At 50.1% G+C, this 22,825-nt stretch overlaps 1 protein-coding gene across 2 annotated transcripts in view; it reads right to left on the bottom strand.

Moving 5' to 3' along the window:
• The window catches only part of PPP1R12B (protein phosphatase 1 regulatory subunit 12B), a 140,315-nt gene that overhangs the window by 14,896 nt on the left and 102,594 nt on the right, over positions 1-22,825 (bottom strand). For both annotated transcript variants that reach the window (XM_058039601.1, XM_058039602.1), the window contains 4 exons: positions 3,887-3,903; positions 3,252-3,399; positions 1,503-1,607; positions 1,214-1,267 (listed from right to left, as the gene is read on the bottom strand). In XM_058039601.1, coding sequence (XP_057895584.1) covers positions 1,214-1,267; positions 1,503-1,607; positions 3,252-3,399; positions 3,887-3,903 — 324 coding nt within the window. The remainder of the gene's footprint in view (positions 1-1,213; positions 1,268-1,502; positions 1,608-3,251; positions 3,400-3,886; positions 3,904-22,825) is intronic.

Raw genomic sequence — 22,825 nt, 5'->3', positions numbered from 1 at the left:
ATGCAAGGCAGAGGTTACAACCAGGAGCTGATCAGATGGGAGAGGGCAGCTGGCAAACCAGCAGGGATATAAGCTGGGCCTGTTTGGACAGAGCACAAGCTCTATTCATACCCCTAATGAAATTATTCCCCATTTTCAGTGATCCCAGTTCTCAGGAGCTGCTGATATAATGTGATTTTGAGCTCTGTAGGTGAAGCCACGGAGTTACTTATACTTCACTGAAGGTGGCAATGAGAAAAGTCCCTGAGCCGCTCAAATAGGAAACAGAACATGGAAATTCCCTGCCTGGAAATCCTGTTCCTCCCAGATAATCCAGGGCTGCAGAGCTGACTGCTTTCAGTGCATTTCAGAAAGTGAGGATTAGACTCTGCTGTGTGAGTGGCCTCAGCTACACCTGTGCCAAGGTGAGGAGAAGTGCACTACTCAGTGACCTTCCCAACATCAAGGGGCTCAAACTGCTCCAGGGACATGCCCTGAGAAGGGGGAAGTGGGAAACATGCATCAAGAACAAGATTTACACACTCTGCCCGGCTTCTTTGCCCTGTGCAAAGAGCCATGAGGCCAGGAGAGTGAGGAAAAGGCAGCTTCTGAGTGTGCTGTGGATGATGAGTTCTGGGGCACTTTTTGCCCACAGCACAGTTCACCCAGGGATTCATCAGTGCAAAATGCATGAGCTGTCCTGGAAACAGTTAATGCATCTTCACTGAGAACAGCGGGACATGTTTTCACTTTCTAACTCAGAATTTGTGGCTGTTGTGATCCTAGTTCAACAGAAGTTAATACAGGATGCTGCCCTGACTCCAACAAGGCTGAGTTCAAGGTCCTGTCCCTGGGTTGGGGCAATCCTTGGTACCAACCCAGGCTGGGGAAAGAAGGGATTGAGAGCAGCCCTTCCAGGATTCTGCCTTGCTCCTCTACCACCCCAAACCAGCCTTTATTTGTAAGGATCAAGAATGTTTTAAAGCATAATGGACCAACAGTCTGCCAGTGTGATACAATCCATTGGTCCTCAGCTGCTTAGAACCAAAGAGAGGAATCAGAATAAGCTGAGAGCAGCAGAGTCTCAGGCCCTGCAAAGGTCAGAACACAATTATCATTGTGCACTGCTCCTCAAGGCAAAAATACAACTTATCTTTAATTAACACTTCCCTTCTAGAAATTACTGCCCTGCACGAGGCACAGCTGTGACTCAGAAGAAAGCAGAGACACGTACCCTCTTCTCCATCTCCAGCATGCTGGACCGGTCAGAAGTTTTCTCCTGTTTCTGCTATGGAAATTAAAAATAGAAAGTGATTAAACCCAAGAGCTCTCACAGGGTGCTGCACAAAGGCCAAGACAAGCAAGATGCTCTTGCTTGGGATGCAACATGTTGATTTACAAAATTACTTGTTTATTTCTGTTTCCTCTATGGCACCTTCCCTCCCTTTCCCATTCTGGAACAAGTGTTGCTTTGTCATGGCCAGTGCTCAGTTTCTCCAGTCAGGACCTGGATTTTCCCTTACCTGGGCTGCTTTTTCCAACTTTGCTTTGATATCAGCCAGCTCAAGCTGGGCCTCTTGCAGCTTTGACTTCAGCTTTTGATTTTCAGACAGGGCACTCTCGTATAACTGAAATGCAAAACAAGAGCTCAATTAACCAGGCTGCTCCTGATTAATTAACCCCATCCTGCCAGGCTGAGCAGACACTGCCCTCAGCACTGAGCTGAGGGGTTCCTTTTGCTCCCACATGTCAACAGATGAGAAGGGAAAACAAAACCAACTTGGATGCTTTACTTATGTTTTCATAATTCATTAATTAGAAATAAGAAAACAGCTGTTGAATTTTGTAGGGAGTTTAAACACAGCCAAGAGGGGACAGTTTTAATTTAGGTAATTCTTTACTCACAGGGTGGTCAAGCCCTGGCACAGGGTGCCCAGAGAAGCTGTGGCTGCCTCTGGATCCCTGGAAGTGTCCAGGTCTAGGAGTGTGAGAATTGGTTACTCACTTTTCATAGTTTAGGAAGGTCCATTAAACCTTATCAAAAATACAACAGAAGACTGAATAGAGAAAAAAGGTTACAGTGCAGGGAGCAAAGGATTTTCCCCACCATGTGCTTCCTCTCCCACACAATGGACCCTTTTTAACCCTTTAACCCCTCCCAAAGTTCTGTCCATCAACCCCTTCTTTGCTGTCCAGTGGTGGAGATCTCTTCTTCAAATCCTGATTGGAGGTCAGGTGTTCCACAGTGACAAGACAGCCCTCCCAGATGTCCCAACCCCAGCTGTCCTTTGATAACCACGTGAGGGGGTAAAACATAACTATAAATCTGTAAAACTTTTCTTAACCTATATACATGATATTTGTCTGTTAATTGTGAGAGTCAATCATCACATTATTCATCTATCACAGTGTCCCAGATTGCAAGGCAAGATGTATTCTATTTGCCATCTGCATGGCAGTTGTATTCAGTTCAGTGGGCAGTTTGCCTTATCTCTTCCACAACTACTCCTTCCTTTGGGGGCCATCTGCTGATAACAGCTACTGAATGTCACTGCATGGCTGATAAGAACTACAGCATCCCACGGGGAGATGCGAGCCCAGAGGGAGGAGCCAAGCATTCCTACCCGGATATAATCTGGAGATTCTGCAACACCAGCACAGCTTCTGCACTGGATTGCCCAGAGGAACAGCAGCTGCCTCTTCTTCCCCTGCATCTTCAGAGGAAGAGACTGCACCTTTCTCCAGGATCCCTGCTCCAGCAGAACCAGCCCTGACACTGCAGGAGGGCTGAGCCACAATTCCAATGGGACTGCTGCCAGCACCCTGACCCACAGGCTGTCAGGCTGGGTTCTGAATCTGGCAGTGCTGTTCTAGTGCACTGCATTGTTTATTTTATCCTTTGATTTTCTTCCCTAGTAAAGAACTGTTATTTCCTGCTCCCATATTTTATGCCTGAGAGCCCCTTAATTTAAAATTTACAGCAATTTGGGGCGAGGGGGTGGTTTACACTCTCCATTTCAGGGGAGACTCCTGTCTTTCAAACCAAGACATACAGGAGCAACCTGGGATAGTGCAAGGTGTCCCTGCCCATGACAGCGGTGGAACGGGATGAACTTTAAGGTGTCTTCCAACTCGAACCACTGGATTCTTTGAAACAGAGAAAATGAAAATAAACATCTTCTCCTTCTTCCCGCTGATTCTTGGGGCTGGTTTCTGCAGAACAGGCAGGCTCTGCAGTGTGTGCAATGACAAGAATCAGTTTAAAGCCCTACTTTCTTGTAGTCCCTGTTGCTCTCCTCCTCGGCGCGGCTGCTGAGCGCGGCGAGCCGGTTCTCCCTGCGGCTGTAGGCGCTGGAGCGGCCGGAGGCGCGCTCGCCGTACGACGAGTCGCTCGTGCTGGGGTTCGTAGCTGCCTCCAACCTGAAACACGAGCAACATCCAGCACTGTGGAGCTGTGGGAACTTGGAACAGCCAGCACAGAGCCCAGCTGGTTGGGACTGCAGGGAGGGCAGACCTGGCTGAGCCAGTGGGAGCACCCTCTGCTTGGCCCTGGGCATCGCTGCTCAAAACCTGGCAGCCACCACCACTACAACACCTGAAAAAATCCCAGGGTACCAGCCCAGCCTCCCATGGGCACTGACTTCCCACAAACCTCTCATCTCCAGGGTGGGAACCAGCTCCATTTTTAAGAGGGCACTGAGGTTAACCATTTGGGGAGTTAAAGTTCCACAGCTTAGCTGTGGCACCAGAAGCAAACTGGTGCCACAGCTAAGCTCAGGAAAGGACCAAATAGCCAGTACCAGACTGGATTTGAAGCACAGGGAATCCTCAAAGGCATACAAAAACATGCTGCCAATAAATATTACACAGAAAAAAAAAAAAAGAAAGAAAAAAATAAAATTCTTACCTGGAAAGTCTTTCATGCTGAAGGAAAAAAAAAAGAAAGGAAAAGGTAATTAATAATGAGAATGAAACATTCAATTCAAAACTGCAGAGCTTCCAGGCAGCAGCAATTTCCCACCTCAGATATCAGCACCCAGCTCAGGCCAGGCTACACAGTGATCTCCCAGCCCAAACTGGGAATCTCCAATCTCTGCCTGAATCTTCAACTGCTTCAGCTCCTCTGAAGCACTTATTTCACTCACCTAAGAAATCCTGAACATTGCTGTTCAAATTCTCATTTCCAGAACTGAAACACCTTCCCTGGAATCCAAACTATTCTACTGTTTCCCTTTTCCAGTGAAGTTATTCTTCCTGACTATGATCACTGTGCTGAGTGATGTGGGTGAGGGAGATGAACAGACACAGGCATCTCCCAGTGTTTGTGCTGAACTTGAGAAAATCACAAACATTCTTCTCTCCATGGGCAAGCAGCTCCCCATGGAGAAAAGCTTCACTGTGGCAGACAGAGACACAACAGCAGCTGCAGGAGGGAGGGAGAACATCCTTACACCAGGGTGGTTGGAGTCTCTGCTGGGTTCTTCTTTCCCCATCAACCCAAACCTCTGCTGTGCTGTCCTGGATTGCCTTTGGACATTGAGGGGCTGGAGCATGTCCAGAGAGGGGAATGGAGCTGGGGAAGGGTCTGGAGCACCAGGAGCAGCTGAGGGAGCTGGGGAAGGGGCTCAGCCTGTACAAGGGGGGACCTGGGTCTGGGCCCAGGGAACAAGGGACAGGACATGAGGAAGGGCCTCAAGTGACGTCAGGGAGGTTCAGGCTAGCTGCGTATCAGGGAAAATTTCCTCCTTGAAAGGGTGGTCAGGCCCTGGCACAGGTTGCCCAGGGCAACAGTGGTCACACTCCCCAGAAATATTCAGAAAATATACAGATGTGATATCTGGGGTCATGGTTTAATGGTGAACTTGGCAATGCTGGGAAGTTGGGCTCAATGATTTTAGAGGGCTTCTCCAACTCAATAATGATTCTATGACTATCCAACAGAGGCTTAATGTAGTAAACCACCATTTCAATGACATTTCTGGATCGAATAGTTCCTTCCTACAGTTGCATAAATCCAGTGGTGACAGCATCACTATCCTGTGGGACATGCTACACTGACAGTCACCTCCTCTGACAGACATTTACTCAAATTCCAGGTGCATTCCAACTCTTTATCCTCCCTTGAACTGGAAGTTGAGCCCAGTATTCCTCTGTTGTTTTATCAGTAACATCATTGTTCTGAGGGAGCACAAACCTCCCACAGGCACTTCCAGCCAATTCCCTCAGCTCTTTTTAACAGAGTCAACACAAAGGACATCAGAGCAGATGAAAGGTCAGGCTTTTTGTGCCCAGACATGCTTGCAGTGCTGTGCTGTCAGCTACACCAGTAAATCCAGTGCTAAGGCCTCACTGGGAGGCAGATGTGCTGCCTGTCTGGCGCCCACTCCTGCCTGGCACACAGACAATGCCTGCCTCTGATCATGGGCAGGGATCTGGGAGTACACCCCATGGAGAGAGGGATTAAGTCACCCAGTGGACAAGTGACCCAGCCACCCCTCCACTGCAAGCCTGAGGAGCAGGGGGCAGCTCCCAGAGCATCCTGCCCAGTGCCCAGCCCTGCCTGCTGCTTGCCAGGACACAGCAACCCATCACCTGCACCTGGCTGCTGAGGTTTGAACTCAGCCCAGCCTCATGTGACCCTCATCTGGCATCCTGATTCAGGACAGGAAGGTGCCTAGGGAGTCTGCAAAACGTGGGCTCTGCAGCACAGCCTCTGACACGCTGTGCTGTGAGCACCAGCACCAGGAAAATGAACTGCTGGACCCTGCACATGGAGCCTCGAGGATGGACCACAGCTCAGGCAAAGCTGCTACCTGCAGAGATCAAAAGGACAAGCAAACCCTGCTATGGATTAGCACATTCTCCCTCCAGCTGTGCCCACAGGGCCATCCTTAGCCAGGCTCTTGGGCAGGTCTAGTGCCTGTCTTAGGTTGCAAGATGCAGCTGGGGGTGTGCATTCTATCCCCATCTGTCAGAGCTGGGGCAGTTCTCTGCTGTTCATGGGGCAGTTTTCTTTATCTCTGCCACAGCCAACCCTCCCTCCAGGAGATCTCTTCTGTTACTGGGCCATTAATTATCAATTATCTTCTGCTGTCCATGGCCACTGAGTGCCCTGCAGGGCTGATCCAATCCCAGCATCCCATGGGAGATGCTCCGCCCAGGGGAGGAGCCAAGCATTCCTACCTGGATCCAATCTGAGCCTGGCACAGCACAGCAGCCTTTGCCCCCTGCATTGCCAGAGGAGCAGCTTTCTGCTGCCCTGCATGGCCAGAGGGAGCCCAGGCCCATCTGCAGCAGCCCTGGAGCTGCAGAGGAAAACTCCCCCCTTGTGCAGGATCCCTGCTGCAGCAGAGCCACAGCTGGCACTGCAGGAGGGCTGAGCCCCCATGGCATGGGGCTGGGGCACCACCCTGGCACACAGGGGGACAGGGCATGTTCTCACTCTGTCAGCGGTTTGTTTTGGTACTATTGCATTTGTATTTTTAATTTTCCTATAAAAGAACTGTTATTCCTATTCCCATATCTTTGCCTGAGAGCCCCTTAATTTCAAAATTATAACAATTCAGAGGGAGGGGGTTTATATTTTCCATTTCACAGAACGCTCCTGCCTTCCCTAACAGACACCTGACTTTCCAAACCAAGACACAGCCCCACCCTGTAGATACCACACCCAAAGCTCCAGGAGGCCCCAAGCCACAGCCCTGAGCCACAGCAGTGGGTCCAGCCTGGCACTATTTTATTTGCTCTAATAAATTCTCTTTCTTCTTTTCATCTTAGAGGTGAGAAACCTTCCAAGGAAGACAGCAGATGCATTTCCACCCTGGCTAAGCCGTGCTGCGCCTCCACAAGCCATGCTGGATGCTGTCTGGGAAGCATTTCATGCCACTCAATGTTGTGACAGGGACACAGCCACCTTGTGCAAAGAGCCCTGGCTCAGGCCATGCTCTGTGTGACACCTGAAGGCAGCAAGCTGGGACAGTTTCTGTACAGATGGCTACTGCAGAGGGCTGTTAGAATGACAGACCACAAATCCAACCACGTCCTGGGCTCATGCAGGGGAAGGGGAATTCTGCCCCTGTGCCCAGCTCAGGTGAGGCCCCACCTGCAGAGCTGCCCCAGCCCTGGCTTCCAGCACAGGAAGGAGCTGCAGCTGCTGAAGTGATTCCAGAGGAAGCCACAGAGATGCTCAGAGGGCTGGAGCCCCCCTGCTCTGGAGCCAGGCTGGGAGAGCTGGGGATGCTCACCTGGAGAAGAGAAGGCTCTGGGGAGATCTCAGAGTCCCCTCCTGTGCCTAAAAGGGCTTCAGGAGAGCTGGAGAGGGACTGTGGACAAGGATCTGGAGTGACAGGACAAGGGGGAATGGCTTCCACTGCCAGAGGGCAGGGTGACTTGTGATATTGGGAAGAAATTCTTCCCTGTGAGGGTGGTGAGGTCCTGGCACAGCTGCCCTTGCATCCCTGGCAGTGTCCAAGGCCAGGCTGGACAGGGCTTGGAGCACCCTGGGCTGGTGGAAGGTGATCCTGCCCGTGGCAGGGCTGGGAGGGGATCACCTTTGATGGTCCCTGTAACGGACAGCCCTGTTCACTAAACCCCGATATAGACAATCATGTGATTGAGAAATACATGGTCAGCCCCGTATGATTGTGATTAAGAGATACATGGTCAACCATATAATTAAGAAATACATAACCGCATAACCTAAAAATAATATATATATCAAGTTACTAATGTTTGCTAAATTCAACCATGTATTGCGCAACCATGCGAAAGGCTAAGGTTTTAGGAACTAAGAAGAGCTAGCTGAGAAACAGAAACCAGCCAAACACCACCCCATATAAGGAAGGCAAGAGCTCTGAGGTCACGAGTACAGGCCTGAGGAAGACTTCAAGCCTTCATCCAGCGACCACCAGAGGGTAGAAGAAGACCCCCTAGCAACAAGTGGAGCATGCGTCAAGGGAAGAACACGTCTACGGAAATGGACTAGAATAAAAAGGGAACTTGTGAGACACTGGGTGTGGCAGTTGGTGGAGTTGGACTCCCCTGTGGCCCAGCGCTGTTTTGCTTATTACCTATGCTTGCTTTAATTAATAAATTCTAATTGGGCAACTTAATTCGTTGCGGAGTTCCATTTATGACAGTCCCTTCCCACCCAAACCAGTCTGGCATTCTAGGATTCTACAAAGGGTTTCCCATTTTCAGCCACACATGCTGATCTCTCCATGGTGCTTTGTGAGCTGAGCTTTCAACATTTGTTTCCTAAACCCCTCGACAGCCTGAGAGCTCCTTTTGAATCCTGGCCCAATGACCCAACCTCCCCTGAAGAGCTGGAGAAGGGAATTACACAGATGAACAAGGCTCTTGTTGAAAGTTTTTTGTGCACTTCATGCTAATCCCCTTCAGTGATGACTTTTGATACGATGACAAATGGCTGGGCAAGTAATCCACTCCTTAGCAAGCCTGAGTTACTGCAGCAAATGCAGGTACTAAAAGATTTGAACAGTGCTGGGAAACACCCCGTGGCTGGGCAAGGTGACATAGAATCCAGGCAATGAACCCAGTCAGGTCCCTGAGCCAGCCAGGGCACTTGCAGCAAGAGGAAAAACCATTTCTGTCCTTTCTCCCTCTAAGAAATGAGAATTTCCATATGCAGGGGGAGCAGGGGCATGCTTCCACAAACGAAGGCTGGGGTAAGAAGGAATCGCCTTAAACATACACAGCAAAAAGGGGGAAACCCCTCAGGTTTATTGTATTTATGACTTTGCTGTGATGGATACTGCAATGGCTTGGTTCAGACTGTGACTGTCTCTGTGTGTTTAAAGAAAAGCAAAGTGCCAGATGAGAGGGGAGGCATTGCTGCTGCTGTCAGCACTGAGACAGCCACCCTGCAGTAACCTGGAACCATGGAATGACAGCACCATTAAGGATGAAAAAGCCCTCTAAGAGAAGAACAGTGAAGTTGGGAAAGGGGCTCAGCCTGGAGAAAAGGAGGTTCAGGGGGCCCTTCTGGCTCTGCACAACTCCTGACAGGAGGAGCAGCCAGGGTGGGGGTCAGGCTCTGCTCCAGGGAACAGGGACAGGACGAGAGGGAACGGCATCAAGGGAAGGGTCAGGTTGGATAACAGGGAAAACTTCTTCCCTGAAGGGCTGGTCAGGCCCTGGCACAGCTGCCCAGGGCAGTGGTGGAGTCAACAACCCTTTAAAAGTCTTTCAAAAACATGTGGATGTGGCACTTGGGACATGGGCTAGCAGGGAACGTGGCAGTGTTCACTCAAAGATCTTAGAAGGCTTTTCCAACCTCACTGACTCTGTGATTCCATGATTCTGTGGAACACTGGAGGAAGTGTTTAACTGAGACATCTCTGCCATTTGTTCAGAGAGAGACAAATGTCTTCAGAGGCCACTGGGATGTCTCACTGGAGACAGTTTCAGCAGAGAACAGCTGCATTCCTGCACAGTTCTGCCCAGTGCTTGACCACAGCATCTTTGGAACTCTCTCCATGTGCTTCCAGCTGCACATGCTCCATCAGAGCAGCCCCCACTGGCCCTGCCTGCACTGCCCTGTCCTGTCAAACAGCCCCAAATATTCACTGGAATTCCTGCAGCACTGGCTGGCTCCCTGTGCTGCCCATGGCAGTGAGGAAGGAGGTTGTTTGCTCAGAGAGGAAATTCCAAGGTGAGAGTGAGAAGGTGAAGGATAAAACTCTTCTTCCTTCATTGCTGGGAATGAACAGAGGGAATGAAGAGCTGAGGCATCACACGTGCACCTGACTGAGCTGGTGCAAGAAGGGTCTTTTCCTTCCTGATTTTCCTGAAGGGAATTGTTAGGGTTTCTGAGGGGATGCTGAGAAACTGCTGTATCTACTCCAGTCATTATCAATAAATGCACTGGAGGCTTTTTTCCTTCCCTGGCAAATTTGGAGCAGCACTGCAGTTTTGCCCAGATTCATTTATTTCCCTTGGGATCAAAATTCAACTAAAAACATCAAGAGCCAGGGAAGCATCGAGTTGTGAAATTATCCTTCCATAATCTAAAGAGGGTCAGAGCACTGCAGGGGTTGGGATGGGGGAACAGGCTGTCCTGGTTCAGAATCCAGCTGAGCTGAGCCTGGCTGCTGCTGCCCACACACCCATGGGGGTGACTTCCAAAGGAAACCAAAAGCATGGAGCACCTGCAGACTTGCTGCTCCAGATTGCAAGGCAAGATGTATTCTGTTACCATCTGTATGGCAGTTGTCTTTTGTCAAGTGAGCAGTTTGCCTTATCTCTCTTTGAGTGATCATAATCACACCCCCCTCGGGGGAGGACACCTGCTGATAACAGCTACTGAATGTCACTGCATGGCTGATAAGAACTACAGCATCCTATTGGGAGATGTGAGCCCAGAGGGAGGAGCCAAGCATTCCTACCCGGATATAATCTGGAGATTCTGGAACACCAGCACAGCTTCTGCACTGGATTGCCCAGAGGAACAGCAGCTGCCTCTTCTTCCCCTGGATCTTCAGAGGCAGAGACTGCACCTTTCTCCAGGATCCCTGCTCCAGCAGAACCAGCCCTGACACTGCAGGAGGGCTGAGCCACAATTCCAATGGGACTGCTGCCCACACCCTGACCCACAGGGTGTCAGGCTGTGTTCTGACTCTGTCACTGTTGCTTTGATTCACTGCATTGTTTATTTTATCCTTTTATTTTCTTCCCAAGTAAAGAACTGTTATTTCCTGCTCCCATATTTTTGCCTGAGAGCCCCTTAATATAAAAATTTATAGCAATTCAGAGGGGTGGGAGGGCTTACATTCTCCATTTCAGGGGAGGCTCCTGCCTTCCTTGGCAGACTCCTGTCTTTCCAAACCAAGACACATGCTCACAAGCTTTTGGTAATCCTCAGGTGTTAGAGCTCTCACCACAGAGATCCCATCACCTTCCCTCCCATTCATCTCATGGTGGGCAGCACATCCAGGCAGGGCTGAGGTGGTGGAGGACACTGAAGGGGGTCAGCCCATTTTGCCAGCTCAGAGATCATCCAACCCAGGAGGGCTGGAAAATCAGCAGGATCTGAGATGGGACCCAAGAAAAAGGGCGAAGAACACCACAGAACCATGGAATCACAGGATGGTTTGGGGTGGAAGGGACCCCAATGCTCATCCTGCTCCACCCTCTGCCATGGGCAGGGACACTTTGCACAATCCCAGGTTGCTCCAAGCCCTGCCCAACCTGGCCTGGGGCACTGCCAGAGATTCTCAGGGTGCTGACATTGGTCAGTCTGAGGGAAAGGCACAGCTGGGTTACTGGCTGTGGCTCCACCTGCCCAGGTGCTGGGATGCTGCCTTGTGCCAGGAATACCATCCAGGACTGATTTTACAAATGTACTTGGACTGTGGAGGGCAGGAGCCTTCCCTCAAAAACCAGAAAATCTTGCAGCTGTTGGGAGTTCAGTGATGAATAATTTAAACCAAATTCCTCATGGAAGGTTTCAATAAAATACAGCCCTGAACTGCAGTGACAAAAGGGGGATTGGCTGCTGCTTTTGCCAAGGCAGAAACTGCCCTAATTGCTTCCAATTGCATTCTGTGGCTGAGGTTGGAGCCAGTGAAGGCACAATTCCCTACTATTTACATTTTTTCAAGAAAAAAGAAAAAAAAAAAAACAACAAGGAAGAAAAGGAAACAAAATAGATGCTTTGGGAACATTTTATACTTCTCTATACCCAACTGGCCAATCTCAGGACTGTGTACACTATTTTAAGAGAGTTGTCAAGGAATTTATTTTGGTGTGTTTTCTCTCAGAAATCCTGATCAATGCCTATGATTAATTAACCACCATGTAATGAGATGCAGGGGCACAGCTCCAGCTCTGTCCTTCTTTAAGCAACAGGGGAAGTTTTAGAAACCCCTCAAATTATATTCTTGTGCTGGCAAATATCCTCTTGATGAGCTGTGTTTATTTTAGAAAGTAAATGTAAAATAAAGCCAGCTGGTTTTGGGGTTCTTTCCCTTTTATAAGCAAAAGTCACTATGTTCCTGCAGTTACGTAGCTCAGCTGCCCCTACATGAGCTCCAGGCTGATGTGTGTTCCAAAGGACACCCTCCCCCTCTTAGGAGAATCAAATCCTGAGCAGGAAGGGGTCCATGAGGATCCAGCTCACCTCCTGGCCCTGCACAGACACCCCAGCAATCCCACCCTGGGCATCCCTGGCAGCGCTGCCCAAACACTCCTGGAGCTCTGGCAGCCTCGGGGCTGTGCCCATTCCCTGGGGAGCCTGGGCAGTGCCAGCACCCTCTGGGGCAGAACCTTTCCTGAGATCCAGCCTGACCCTCCCCTTGCCCAGCTCCAGCTGCTCCCTCAGCTCCTGTCACTGTCACTGTCACACAGAGCAGAGATCAGAGCTGCAGCCCCCCCATCAGCTCTGACCTCAGGCCTCAGGGTGAACAGACCAAGTGCCCTCAGCTGCTCCTCGTGTGGCCCCTTCAGACCCTTCCCTATTTCTGTGTCCCTCTTTTGGACACTCTCCAACAACTTCAGATCCTTCTTACATTGCAGTGCCCAAAACTGCCCCCCAGAACTGAGGTGAGGCTGCACCAGGGCAGAGCAGGACACTGCTGAGGATAGGAATCCTCCAGGAGCCAGTGCAGCCAGAGCTGAGCTGGAAGGAAGAGAAGGCAGGAGGAGGCTGCCTGGGACACCTCAGACCATCCCCAGTGGGTTACAGCTCAGGTCGGTGTTCCCCTCCAGCTGCATTTGTCACTCCAAGCAGGAATGGCTGGGATCAAGTTTAGTTTTTCAGTGGGCACAGAATAATTCGAAGGTCTGGCTGAACTCTACTTTTGAGAGTTATTTTGAGGTCATTGCCTCCCTCAGAAAGCTGCTCCTCTGACCTGAGAGTTGTGGTTTGTGCAGCATCCTGTTAGCTCCACTGGAGTGATGGATGTGCTGCTTCCAGCTCGAGCCTGCAAGCGTGCAAATGCAAGGATTCCAAAATCCTTGGATATGATTAATAATCCAGTGCAGCCAAACCACCTCCATGTAACCTCCAACTCCCCAAAGCCTGATGCAAAATATGTTTTCTCAAACTATAAATCAATAAACTTTGCTTAAGAAAAACTGCTTTTACTGAAGCATAACATTAAAAGCTTCTCCAAGATGGAATAGTGGCTTTGGCAGCTGGCTGCAGCAGATCCCATCGTTTTCAGTACAAACAGCACAGATTTAATCAGAAACAAACATCCAGGGCTGTGAGGGACTGATGGCCACATCTCCTGCCATCCCAAACAAACTACAGTTGGAACAGTTGTCATGTGTACCATGGCCAGCCTGTGGCTCTGTGCTCCAAAACTCTCTCATGGACCATGGGCTTTCCAGCAGCTGCAGTTTATTCCCATTGTCTCTTGGGGATAAAACTCACCATGTAAAACATCAGGCTGGATAGTATTTTAATTTAGGAAAGGCCATAGTTCTGAAACCCAGGGTTCATTGCCCTTTTTCCCTTCTTTTCTAAGGGATCAAATTTTATTGGTGAAAAATTTAATTTCGCAAAGCGACGTGATCTTAGACAAAACTCTCCAGACGTGTGGAAATAAAAACTGAGTGGCCAAGTGACATGAGAGGAAAAGATTTCTACTCCTAAATTTCTTCCAGATGAGAATGCCATAGGTCTGCAGGAACCCCTTCCCTGCCCTGAAAACCTCTGGCAGGATGTTCTCAGATGTTTCATTAGGGATTTGAATACTCCTGAAGCAGCAGTGAGGGACAGAGCTGCAAGAGCCAACCAGCAACTTTTCAGTGTGAAGTTCACTCCAAGATTCAGTGAACAGCTCCTGAGGCAGCAGCCACATTCCCACAACAGCACTGTGGGCACAGGCAGCACATGGAGCAAGACTGAAATCAGGGAATCACAGAACTCTGAAGACTGGAAAAGCCTCTAAGACCATCAAACTCAAATGTTACCCCAGCACTGCCACATTCACCACTAACTCATGTCCCCAGGTGTGATATCCCTGGTGCCACATCCACATGTTTTCTGAGCACTTCCTGGGATGGTGACTCCATCTCTGCCCAGGGCAGCCTAAGCCAGTGCCTGACCACCTTTTCATGGAAGTTTTCCTCAATATCCAACCTGGACCTCCCTCAGCACAACTTGAGGCCATTTCGTCTTGTCCTGCTGCTTTTCACTTGGGAGCAGAGAATGATGTCCACCCAGCAGTGCTGGGTTAATGTCTGGACTCAGTGATCTTAGAGTGCTTTTCCAACCTTAATGATTCCATGATTATGATTCTCTGCACCACCGCCTATGAAGAGCACAAGTAGAGCAGCCAGTACAGAGGGAAATGGATGAACTGGGCTCTGTGTCTCTTCCAGCCCTATTTTTGATGGGTTTGTGTTCATTTTATGAAAACCAGAACTCTAGTGGGCCCCTGCAGGGAAGCAGACACTGGTTTCCAGCTCAGCAGGATGAAGTGGTTTGCTCTCACAGAGGTTCCACCCACTCTCCCCATCACTCCTGTGGCTGCTCATTCCCATCCTGCAGCACTTCCCCCTCTCTCTGTCCCTGGTTTTGTGGCTGTACCATTAACTGACTCAAATTAAGGGCATTGTTTTTCTCCTCCTCCCTTCATCCCTTTCAAAGTCCCAACTGATTCCCAGCTCTGGTGGAACCTCAGGCTGCCCCTGACCCTGTGACCTCCTGCAATGAGCCGTGGTTCCAAGGCTGAGCTATCCTGAGGGATTGCTCTCCAACTGCTTAACCAGTTTCTCCAAAGGCAACACCTCTGAGCAGGCAGCTGAGGGTCAAACAGGAGCTGTAAATGAGGCTGAGGTGTTACATCAGGTCCTTTCCAAATCATCCATGACCCTCAGAGCCTTTAACAGTTAACAGCCTCCCTGCTCCAGCTTTGGCTTGGATCAATTCTGCTGCTGGGGAGGGAGGAGAGCTGAAGGAACTTCAGCCTCAGGGACAGAGGCTGTTCAGCCCACGGGTCACAGCAATGCCCTGACCATCTTGTTTATTCATCCAGATGCAGGAGCATCGTCTGGCTACTGAGTCACAGCAGGGAACATCTCATGGGTGGTGCCCTGGGAATTACCACAAGTTCCCAATATGTTTCCAGATATGGACATTTACAGAGGAGAACTCAAAAAAAAAAAAACCCCAAGGACAAACAAGGGAGAAGGATTTCATCCTGATACCCATCTGAGAAACACTGTGCTGGAGGAATAACCAGAGACAGAACAAAGCAGGGTGCTGGAGAACACAGACAAAGGTTAATTGCCTGAAAGTTCAAGTTTCAGTATCCCACATTTTTTGCTGGGAGAGAAGGGAATCATTTCCACAAACACTGTGTAACTAGTCAGCAATCCAGAAATGAGACAGAAACTGTCATGACACAACTTAAATTTGATCCTCTTTCAATTTATGCGGCATCACTTTTATCACAACCAAACGGGTCCAAGCCACTAAATGGAAACCCAGGAAGGTAAAGGTTCATGGAAAAATATTTTCATAACACTTTCTATTCTGCAATACACTGGCTGTGGCAGCACAGCAAGTTCAATGATTCATAGCAGGAAACCCCATGTGAGAATAAACCTGTGACCAGGAATATCTGAAAGGGATGGAACCTGTTGCAAACACACCACAGAGCAAAAACTGACCCTCTGACACATTTCTGTTCCAAACTGGAGGAAGGCTATAATCCTAGCAGGCGTTTGTAATGACCTCCCAGCACTCTGGGACATTGACTTTTTACATGAGCAAGTGACAGGACAAGTGGGGGGAACAGTTTTAAAGTAAGAGAGGAAAGATTTACATCAGATAGCAGGAAGAAATTCTTCCTGCCCCATGCCTGGAAGTGTCCAAGGCCAGGCTGGATGGGGCTTGGAGCAACCTGGGCTAGTGGGAGGTGTCCCTCCCCATGGCAGGGGGTGATGCGATGAGCTTTAAGGTCCCTTCAAACCAAATAATTCTGGGATTCCGTGATTCTATGATCACTGAAACATTAACACCAACCCTGTCAGTGTGATTTGCATGCTGAGCATCTGCAGCTCAGCCACTCACTCACATTTCAGTGCATTAGCTTTTCCTTTTGCTGCAAGATTGGCTTTGCCTTCCCGCCGTGTGTGTGCACAGGAGCGTGGCAGCCTTGGTGCATTTGCTGCCATGGCAATCAGTGCTCAGAGCCCTGCTCAGAGCAGCTCAGGCTCGTGTGGGGCTCCTTAACACAGACACTGCTTTGGGAATGGCTGCTTTTTATACTCAAGCATTGCTATCAAGTGACTCGCTGCAAACATACGGCCCTTAAAAGGTGATGCTCCTACATCCCATATTTCACCCAGCACGGCTCCTTCAGATGCTCCAATGAATAGAATAAATCAGCTGAATAGAATAAATCAGTGCAGACCACTGCATACACTTAGAGCTTTATTGCTGAGCTCTTCCTGAGAAAATTCAGCTGGAAAGCTCAGGTAATGTACTCTGAAGGTGGCTTAACAAGGGAGGGGTCTAACATCAGAGGGAAGAGCCTTGCAGTGAAAGTGTGAGCATGGACAGAACAAGGAGAATTGTACAGTCTCTCTTGAGGAGTGAGTAACAACCATCAAGCAGCTACTTCACAACTGAGCTGGGCAGAGAATGGGCAGAGAGCAGCCCTGGGGGGAAGGACATGGGGTGCTGGTGGATGAGAAGGACATGGGGGTGTTGGTGCATCAGAAGGACATGGGGTGCTGGTGGATCAGAAGGACATGGGGGTGTTGGTGGATCAGAAGGACATGGGGGTGCTGGTGCATCAGAAGGACATGGGGTGTTGGTGGATCAGAAGGACATGGGGGTGTTGGTGGATGAGAAGGACATGGGGGTGCTGGTGCATCAGAAGGACATGGGGTGCTGGTGCATCAGAAGGACATGGGGGTGCTGGTGGATCAGAAGCTCAGCCCCAGCCCCGTGCTCTGGCCCCCCAGACCCCCCTGTGCTGGGCTGATCCCCCAGGGGGCAGCAGGGCAGGGGGGATTCTGCCCCTGTGCCCTGCTCAGGTGAGGCCCCACCTGCAGATCTGCCCCAGCCCTGGGCCCAGCACAGGAAGGAGCTGGAGCTGCTGGAGAGAGCCCAGAGGAGGCCACGGAGCTGCTCCAGGCCTGGAGCCCCTCTGGGAGAGCTGGGGATGCTCATCCTGGAGAAGGTTCCAGAGAGTCCTCAGAGCCCTTTCCAGTGCCTAAAGGGGCTCCAGGAGAGCTGGAGAAGGACTTTGGACAAGGGCTGGAGGGACAGATCAAGAGGAAATGGTTTCCCATTGCCAGAGGTCAGGGTTAGATGGGTTATTGGGAAGGAATTTCTGGCTGTGAGGGTGGTGAGGCCCTGGCACAGGGTGCCCAGAGCAGCTGTGGCTGCCCCTGGATCCCTGGAAGTGTCCAAGGCCAGGCTGGACAGGGCTTGGAGCAACCTGGGACAGTGGAAGGTGTCCCTACCATGGGACAATGTGGGCTTTAAGATTTCTTCCAACCCAAACTATTCTGGGATTTTAAGTGATGACAGCCACTACTGAAACAGCAGCCCACACACATCAATGACAATTTTAAATCTTGATGGTCTTTTTTACAGCAAAAAATATCAGCTAATAAATCAAGAAGGAGCAGTTTATATAAAAGTGGAAGGTTTGACAAAGAGATGGAAAACAAATAAAAAGCTGCAATTGGAATCTCTGCAGAAAGTTAGGAGCATGCATTCTCCTTAACCTTCGTTTTCCCACCTAACCAATAGCTGTGGAGAAGAACAAGGGTTACAAAGTACCACCAGAAACAGATGGATAATCTAAACACAAACTACACGGTATTTCCTTTCATATGAACAAAATAACCAGCCCAGCAGTAATAGGAATGAAACAAAAATTAAAAATTCAGTCCTTGACATCACTCTCACCCTTCCAGTCTGTCATTTATTTGCTTAAATGCACACAACAGGTTTCATGCCACTGGATGCCTATTACATTCTTGGAAGTGAAAATTATTTTTTTCAGGAGGAGAAACCTCAAACTAAATCACTATGGTGCAAAACATGATGACAAGGTACCCACTGCCAAACACTTGAAGCTTGTGCCAAATATTGGGACCATGTGAACTGATTTCAAAGGGGTTTGGGTTTCCTCTTTTGAGGAACATCCTCATTAAAGCAACACTTACCCTGGGGGATTGAACAGGATTTGTGTATTTTAGTTTGTAGTGGTCCCAGGGCTATGGGACAGTGCTGCCCTGGCACAGGGACCCCATCCCACTGTCACCAGAAGCTCCTGTGCAGGGATATTCCCTCTCATGGATTGCATGAGTTCACTGCAGAGTGCTCCCTTCCTTAGCTGTGCATTTGGGGACTTCCCATCAATCAAAGGAGGAAAAAGCCCAGGCAACATTATCCTAACTCCTAAGGAGGGGCATTCCTAAGGAAGCAGCAGTGCAGGTGCAGAGGGGATGCCACAGGAAACTGCTGGGCAAATGACATCTAATGGAGCTTTTGGCAGTGACACCTTGACCAGTCAAACCTCCTTTGCTTCTGCAGGAGTTTTCTCCCTGTGTGCACCATGTGTGAGGCTCCTGCCTGCCTGTGTGAGCTCACAGCCCTGCTCAGAGCCCACAGCTCTGCTGGTGTCAATGGACTGCACGGAAAGATAAAAGACCCCAAGATATCACATTGCTACCTGCTTTATGAAGGGTGGTGGCTCCTCGTGGCACAGGCCTGTGACTGTGGGCATGGGGCAGTGGGTGGGGAGGAACAAACACATGGGAGAAACCCAGAGTAAACCAAACTCTCTTCTCTTGCTTATGGCAAAATTACATTGTCTTGGAGAAAGAGTTAACTCAGATCCTTATTTTAGCCTGAAGTCACTCCTGCCCTAATCAGCCTTTTAAGGCATGGGCTATTTCCATAACCCAAATAGCACCAGGGCTGTTTCCTACCCTGACTGAGTCCATGCTGCTGCATTCCCCACCTGGTTTTTCCCTGCAGATGCTGTGGAGTCACAGCTGGCACTGCCTTACCATTGCAAGGATTTCTGTGCTTGTGTGTTGGCTTTCATCAAAACCTCACTAACAAGCAGCTCTTCTCCAGGCCCTCATTCCCACCTGGCACCTTTCTGTAACCACCTGAGAACTCCCACCTCCTTCTCCGATACCCACAGCTCCCCAGGAGCCTGCAAATCTCATTGTGGTGATGGAGAGAGAAACCAGCACCTCCTCCACCCACCTGAGAGTTCCCAGCACTTTCTCCAACACTCAGGGACCCTCAGGAGCTCGGCAGTCCCCCCATGGCTCTGGACAGAGAAACCAGCCCCTCCTGTCATCTGCTCCAGGCACAGCTCAGGGCTCTTGTGAGATGTTTGTCACTCACTCATGTGCCCAGATGCATAAGAGGGAGAAATGAGTCAGTCTGAACATGCCTGACCTTAAAAACTTGAGGTTTGAAAGAAATGAAACCATTTCCAGCACACTGGGATGGTTCCCCACCTGTTACCAGGCTGGTGATCAGCAGTGCAGCCCTTTAGGGAGGAGTGGTAAGCACAGAGCTTAAACTGATGAGGGAAGCCCAGCCAAGCCCATGGGGGAGAGTTTTAGATTATCTGAACCATCCCAAAGCCACTACAGCTGCAGAAGGAAGGAACCACCTGCTCCTGATTGCAGTTAACAGCCCAGGGCAACCAGCAGCCACAGAAGCCTTGAGGCTGAAGTTCCCTAGGTCAGGAACTGCTTCCATTAATGCCACAGCAGTGAGTTAAAAATCAAGTATTTCGGGCAATACTTTTTCCAGACCAAGATCTGTCCCTTCCAACAGAGCAGGCAATGCATATCTGATTTGAGCAAATACCAGTGCTGGAATTAATTTAATGCTCCCGTCTAAAATTAGCCTGGCTGTTAAAAACTAATTCCTCCAGGCTTTGACTCCCGCATGATAATATTTCTTGATGGTGAAGAGGCTGCCTGCACAATGATACAGACCCAGAGGCTTTGTGACAGCTTCTCCCATGACAGGAGTTAGCAGCAGCATTGCTGGGAAGCATTCCCAACTTTCCAACACCTTGGGAGAGGAGGATACAGCTCTGGTTTGGGGAGTACAGGTAACTACCTTGACTTGCCTCCTGCTACAGGTGGTCTTACTCAATTTTTTTGTGGTGTTGAAATTACTGAACTACAGCACTGGCCAGCTCAGCCCCAGGGGTGAAAGCTGAACATAAACCTTGTTTCACCAGCGATATCAAAGTGTTTATGGAAAAAGTGCAGTTTAACAAGCTGGTCAGGTTCTGCCTCGTTTTTACCAGGGAGGTTTTCATCCAGCAACAGCCTACCAGGCGAGCCACGTTCCAGGACAGGTGGAAACTACCATCCCAGCAATTCCCTCCACAACTAACACAGCTAATCCCAGTGCAGGTACTCTGGCAGCTGCTTAAAACCTGTTGCTGCAGAGGCACCATCCAAAGTTTCGTTTAAACCATCCTCTTTCCAAAGGAAACCACAGGCACAGGTCTCCAAGGGTAAGACAACAAACCACCAGCACTGGGCTGTGCCCAGAGCATGTGCTGAGCAGGGAATACAGAAATGAAAAAGCTGCTTACTCTGAGAGTCTTTGCGATCGGGGAAGGAGAGGACGGGGGAGAGTCTGACTGAGACTTCCTGCTGCGAGTGTAATCCTTACTCCTGCTGTACAGGGACGACATGGCCTCGCAGGCTCTGAGCTGCAACACCAGGCGTGCTCTCCTGTCGCTCTACGGCGCTGGGCAGGTCCTTCTTCCAAGGTCAGAACAAACTAATTAAACTATTCACAGCTCTGGTAATTAAACCCTCCTGTTTAGGGTGTATAATTTTAGGCATTAATCTGCTGCAGGAAGACCTGAGGCTCCACAAGGTTTCTTGTCCGAGCAGAAGCAGAGAAGGTGTCAAGGACTCGCTGTGCTCCAGTGCCGGGCGCTGCTCTGTGCCAGCCTCACTGCCTGGGCCCCGTCCCGGCTTCTCCGCAAAAGGACATTTCCCCTGCCTCGGGCCCAGGGGGATCAACCTCTCCCCAGAAGTGCAGGAGGCAGAAACTCCCGGCTCAAGGAGAGAGCTGGAAACTGGCTGGGTATATCTACACACGAAGCTTTTGCCAAAAAAAGCTAAAAAAAGGAAAGGAAAAGCAAACCTCGATTTACTCCGGAGCGCGGCCGCAAGCTCTGCCCCTGCTGCATGGAGCCGCACGTTTTAAGTGAAACACAAAAGCATAAATCAGGAACAAACGCTGGTTTGGAAAGGGGCAGTCCAGCTGAAGTTGGGTTTTGTTCCATCCTCCTTCTCCTTCTCCTCCTCCTCCTCCCCCCTCCGGCGCCCTTACCCACGCACAGGCTTCTCCCGTCCCTTCCCTCCCGCCGCTGCCTCCTGACATTCTGACATTCCAGATCCTGACTCGCTCCAAGAGGAATGCTGGAGGGCAGCCAGCAGCAGCGATTCACTTTCAGCTTGGGATTTGGGCTGCCAAATTGGGTTTGGGATTGGTTTTGGGATTTGGGCAGGAAAAAAAAAATGAAAAAAAAAATGGAAGGGAGAGAAGAGAAAATCCCTCTCGAGCTTCTGAGGCCTGGTGGGCTGTGAGTGGGATGTTGGAGGTGAGCTGACAGCACTTTGCTGAGGCTAAATTCCAGAAGTTGTGTGTGGCTGCAACAAAGGGAGATGATTTAAAGGCCACGGAGCAGCTCATGCCATGAAAGGGAGGACACACTTGGACAGCACAACAAGATTTCTGTTGTTTGCTCACAAGCCTGTTTGAGCTGTGCAAGGGCGGCAGAGCTTGTGTAATGTACCCTGGTTCAAGGGAGCCTTTCAAGGAGGAGGGAGAGGAGCTCGGGTGAAAGGACAGAGGGTGTGGGGAGCACGTGCCTCTCCCAGACTCCCCTCTCTCTGCCCAGCTCTGCCCAAGCTCACTGGAAGGGGTGAGATGGCTCCCTGCAAAGGTGGGCGTGTGTCCCTCGTGTCCCACTGCAATGGGCCCATGGGATGTTCGCCTGAAAAATGCCTCAAACCAGCTCACATAACCACAGAGAACCACAGAATGGCTGGGGTTGGGAGGCACCTCTGGAGATCATCCAGTCCAACCCCCCTGTCAAGGCCGGGTCCCTTAGAGCAGGTGCCTGTCCTGTCCTGCATCAGCAGCATCTGTCCTGCTCCAGCTTCACATCTGCTTAATATCAAACATTTCCTACCAAGGCCAGGCTGGAAGGGGCTTGGAGCAACCTAGGACAGTGCAAAGTGTCCCTATCATGGCAGTGGAGTGGAGTGAGATGAGCTTTAAGGTCTTTTCCCATTCAAACTATTCTGTGAAGTGCAGAATAGTATCTATATTAAAGTATTTTAAGAGTATTATCCCACTCTGCATTGCTCTGAAATCTTGCTCCTTTCTGCACCCTGCTTGGCACCTGAGTAATTTAACTGGCACAGAGCTGGGGAAGGGACTTGGAATGGCAGCTACAGTAATTCCTCCTGCCATCCAGCATCTTCACTTTTCAGGGGCAAAGCAGCATCACTGTGTAACCAGGGAGAGCAGGAGGGGGGCTGCCAGATTTTCCTGCTCTAAGGAAGTCACAGTGATATCAGGTTTCTCTGTACCTCTTCACAAGGAGGGAGGGGACTAATCATCCACTGACTGCAGGAGAGGGGAAAAGGGGTTAGGAGAGGTCTAATTCTGCCTGGTAATATCTCTGCATTCCCCTTTCAAGGTAAGGAAATGAAGTCCAGACACACGAGCAGGCAGTGAGAGGCTCCCCACTGCTCCAGAGGGCTGGGGCAGGACCTGGATCTTTCCAGCCTCCATCTGCTGCACTCATCACACCCCTCCCTGTACCTGGAGCCCAACTCT

Source organism: Melospiza georgiana, chromosome 23 (genome assembly GCF_028018845.1).
Source record: "Melospiza georgiana isolate bMelGeo1 chromosome 23, bMelGeo1.pri, whole genome shotgun sequence".
In the NCBI taxonomy this organism is placed as follows: domain Eukaryota; kingdom Metazoa; phylum Chordata; class Aves; order Passeriformes; family Passerellidae; genus Melospiza; species Melospiza georgiana.
Note: the sequence above shows the minus strand (reverse complement) of the source record. Positions and strands in the feature narration are given on the sequence as shown.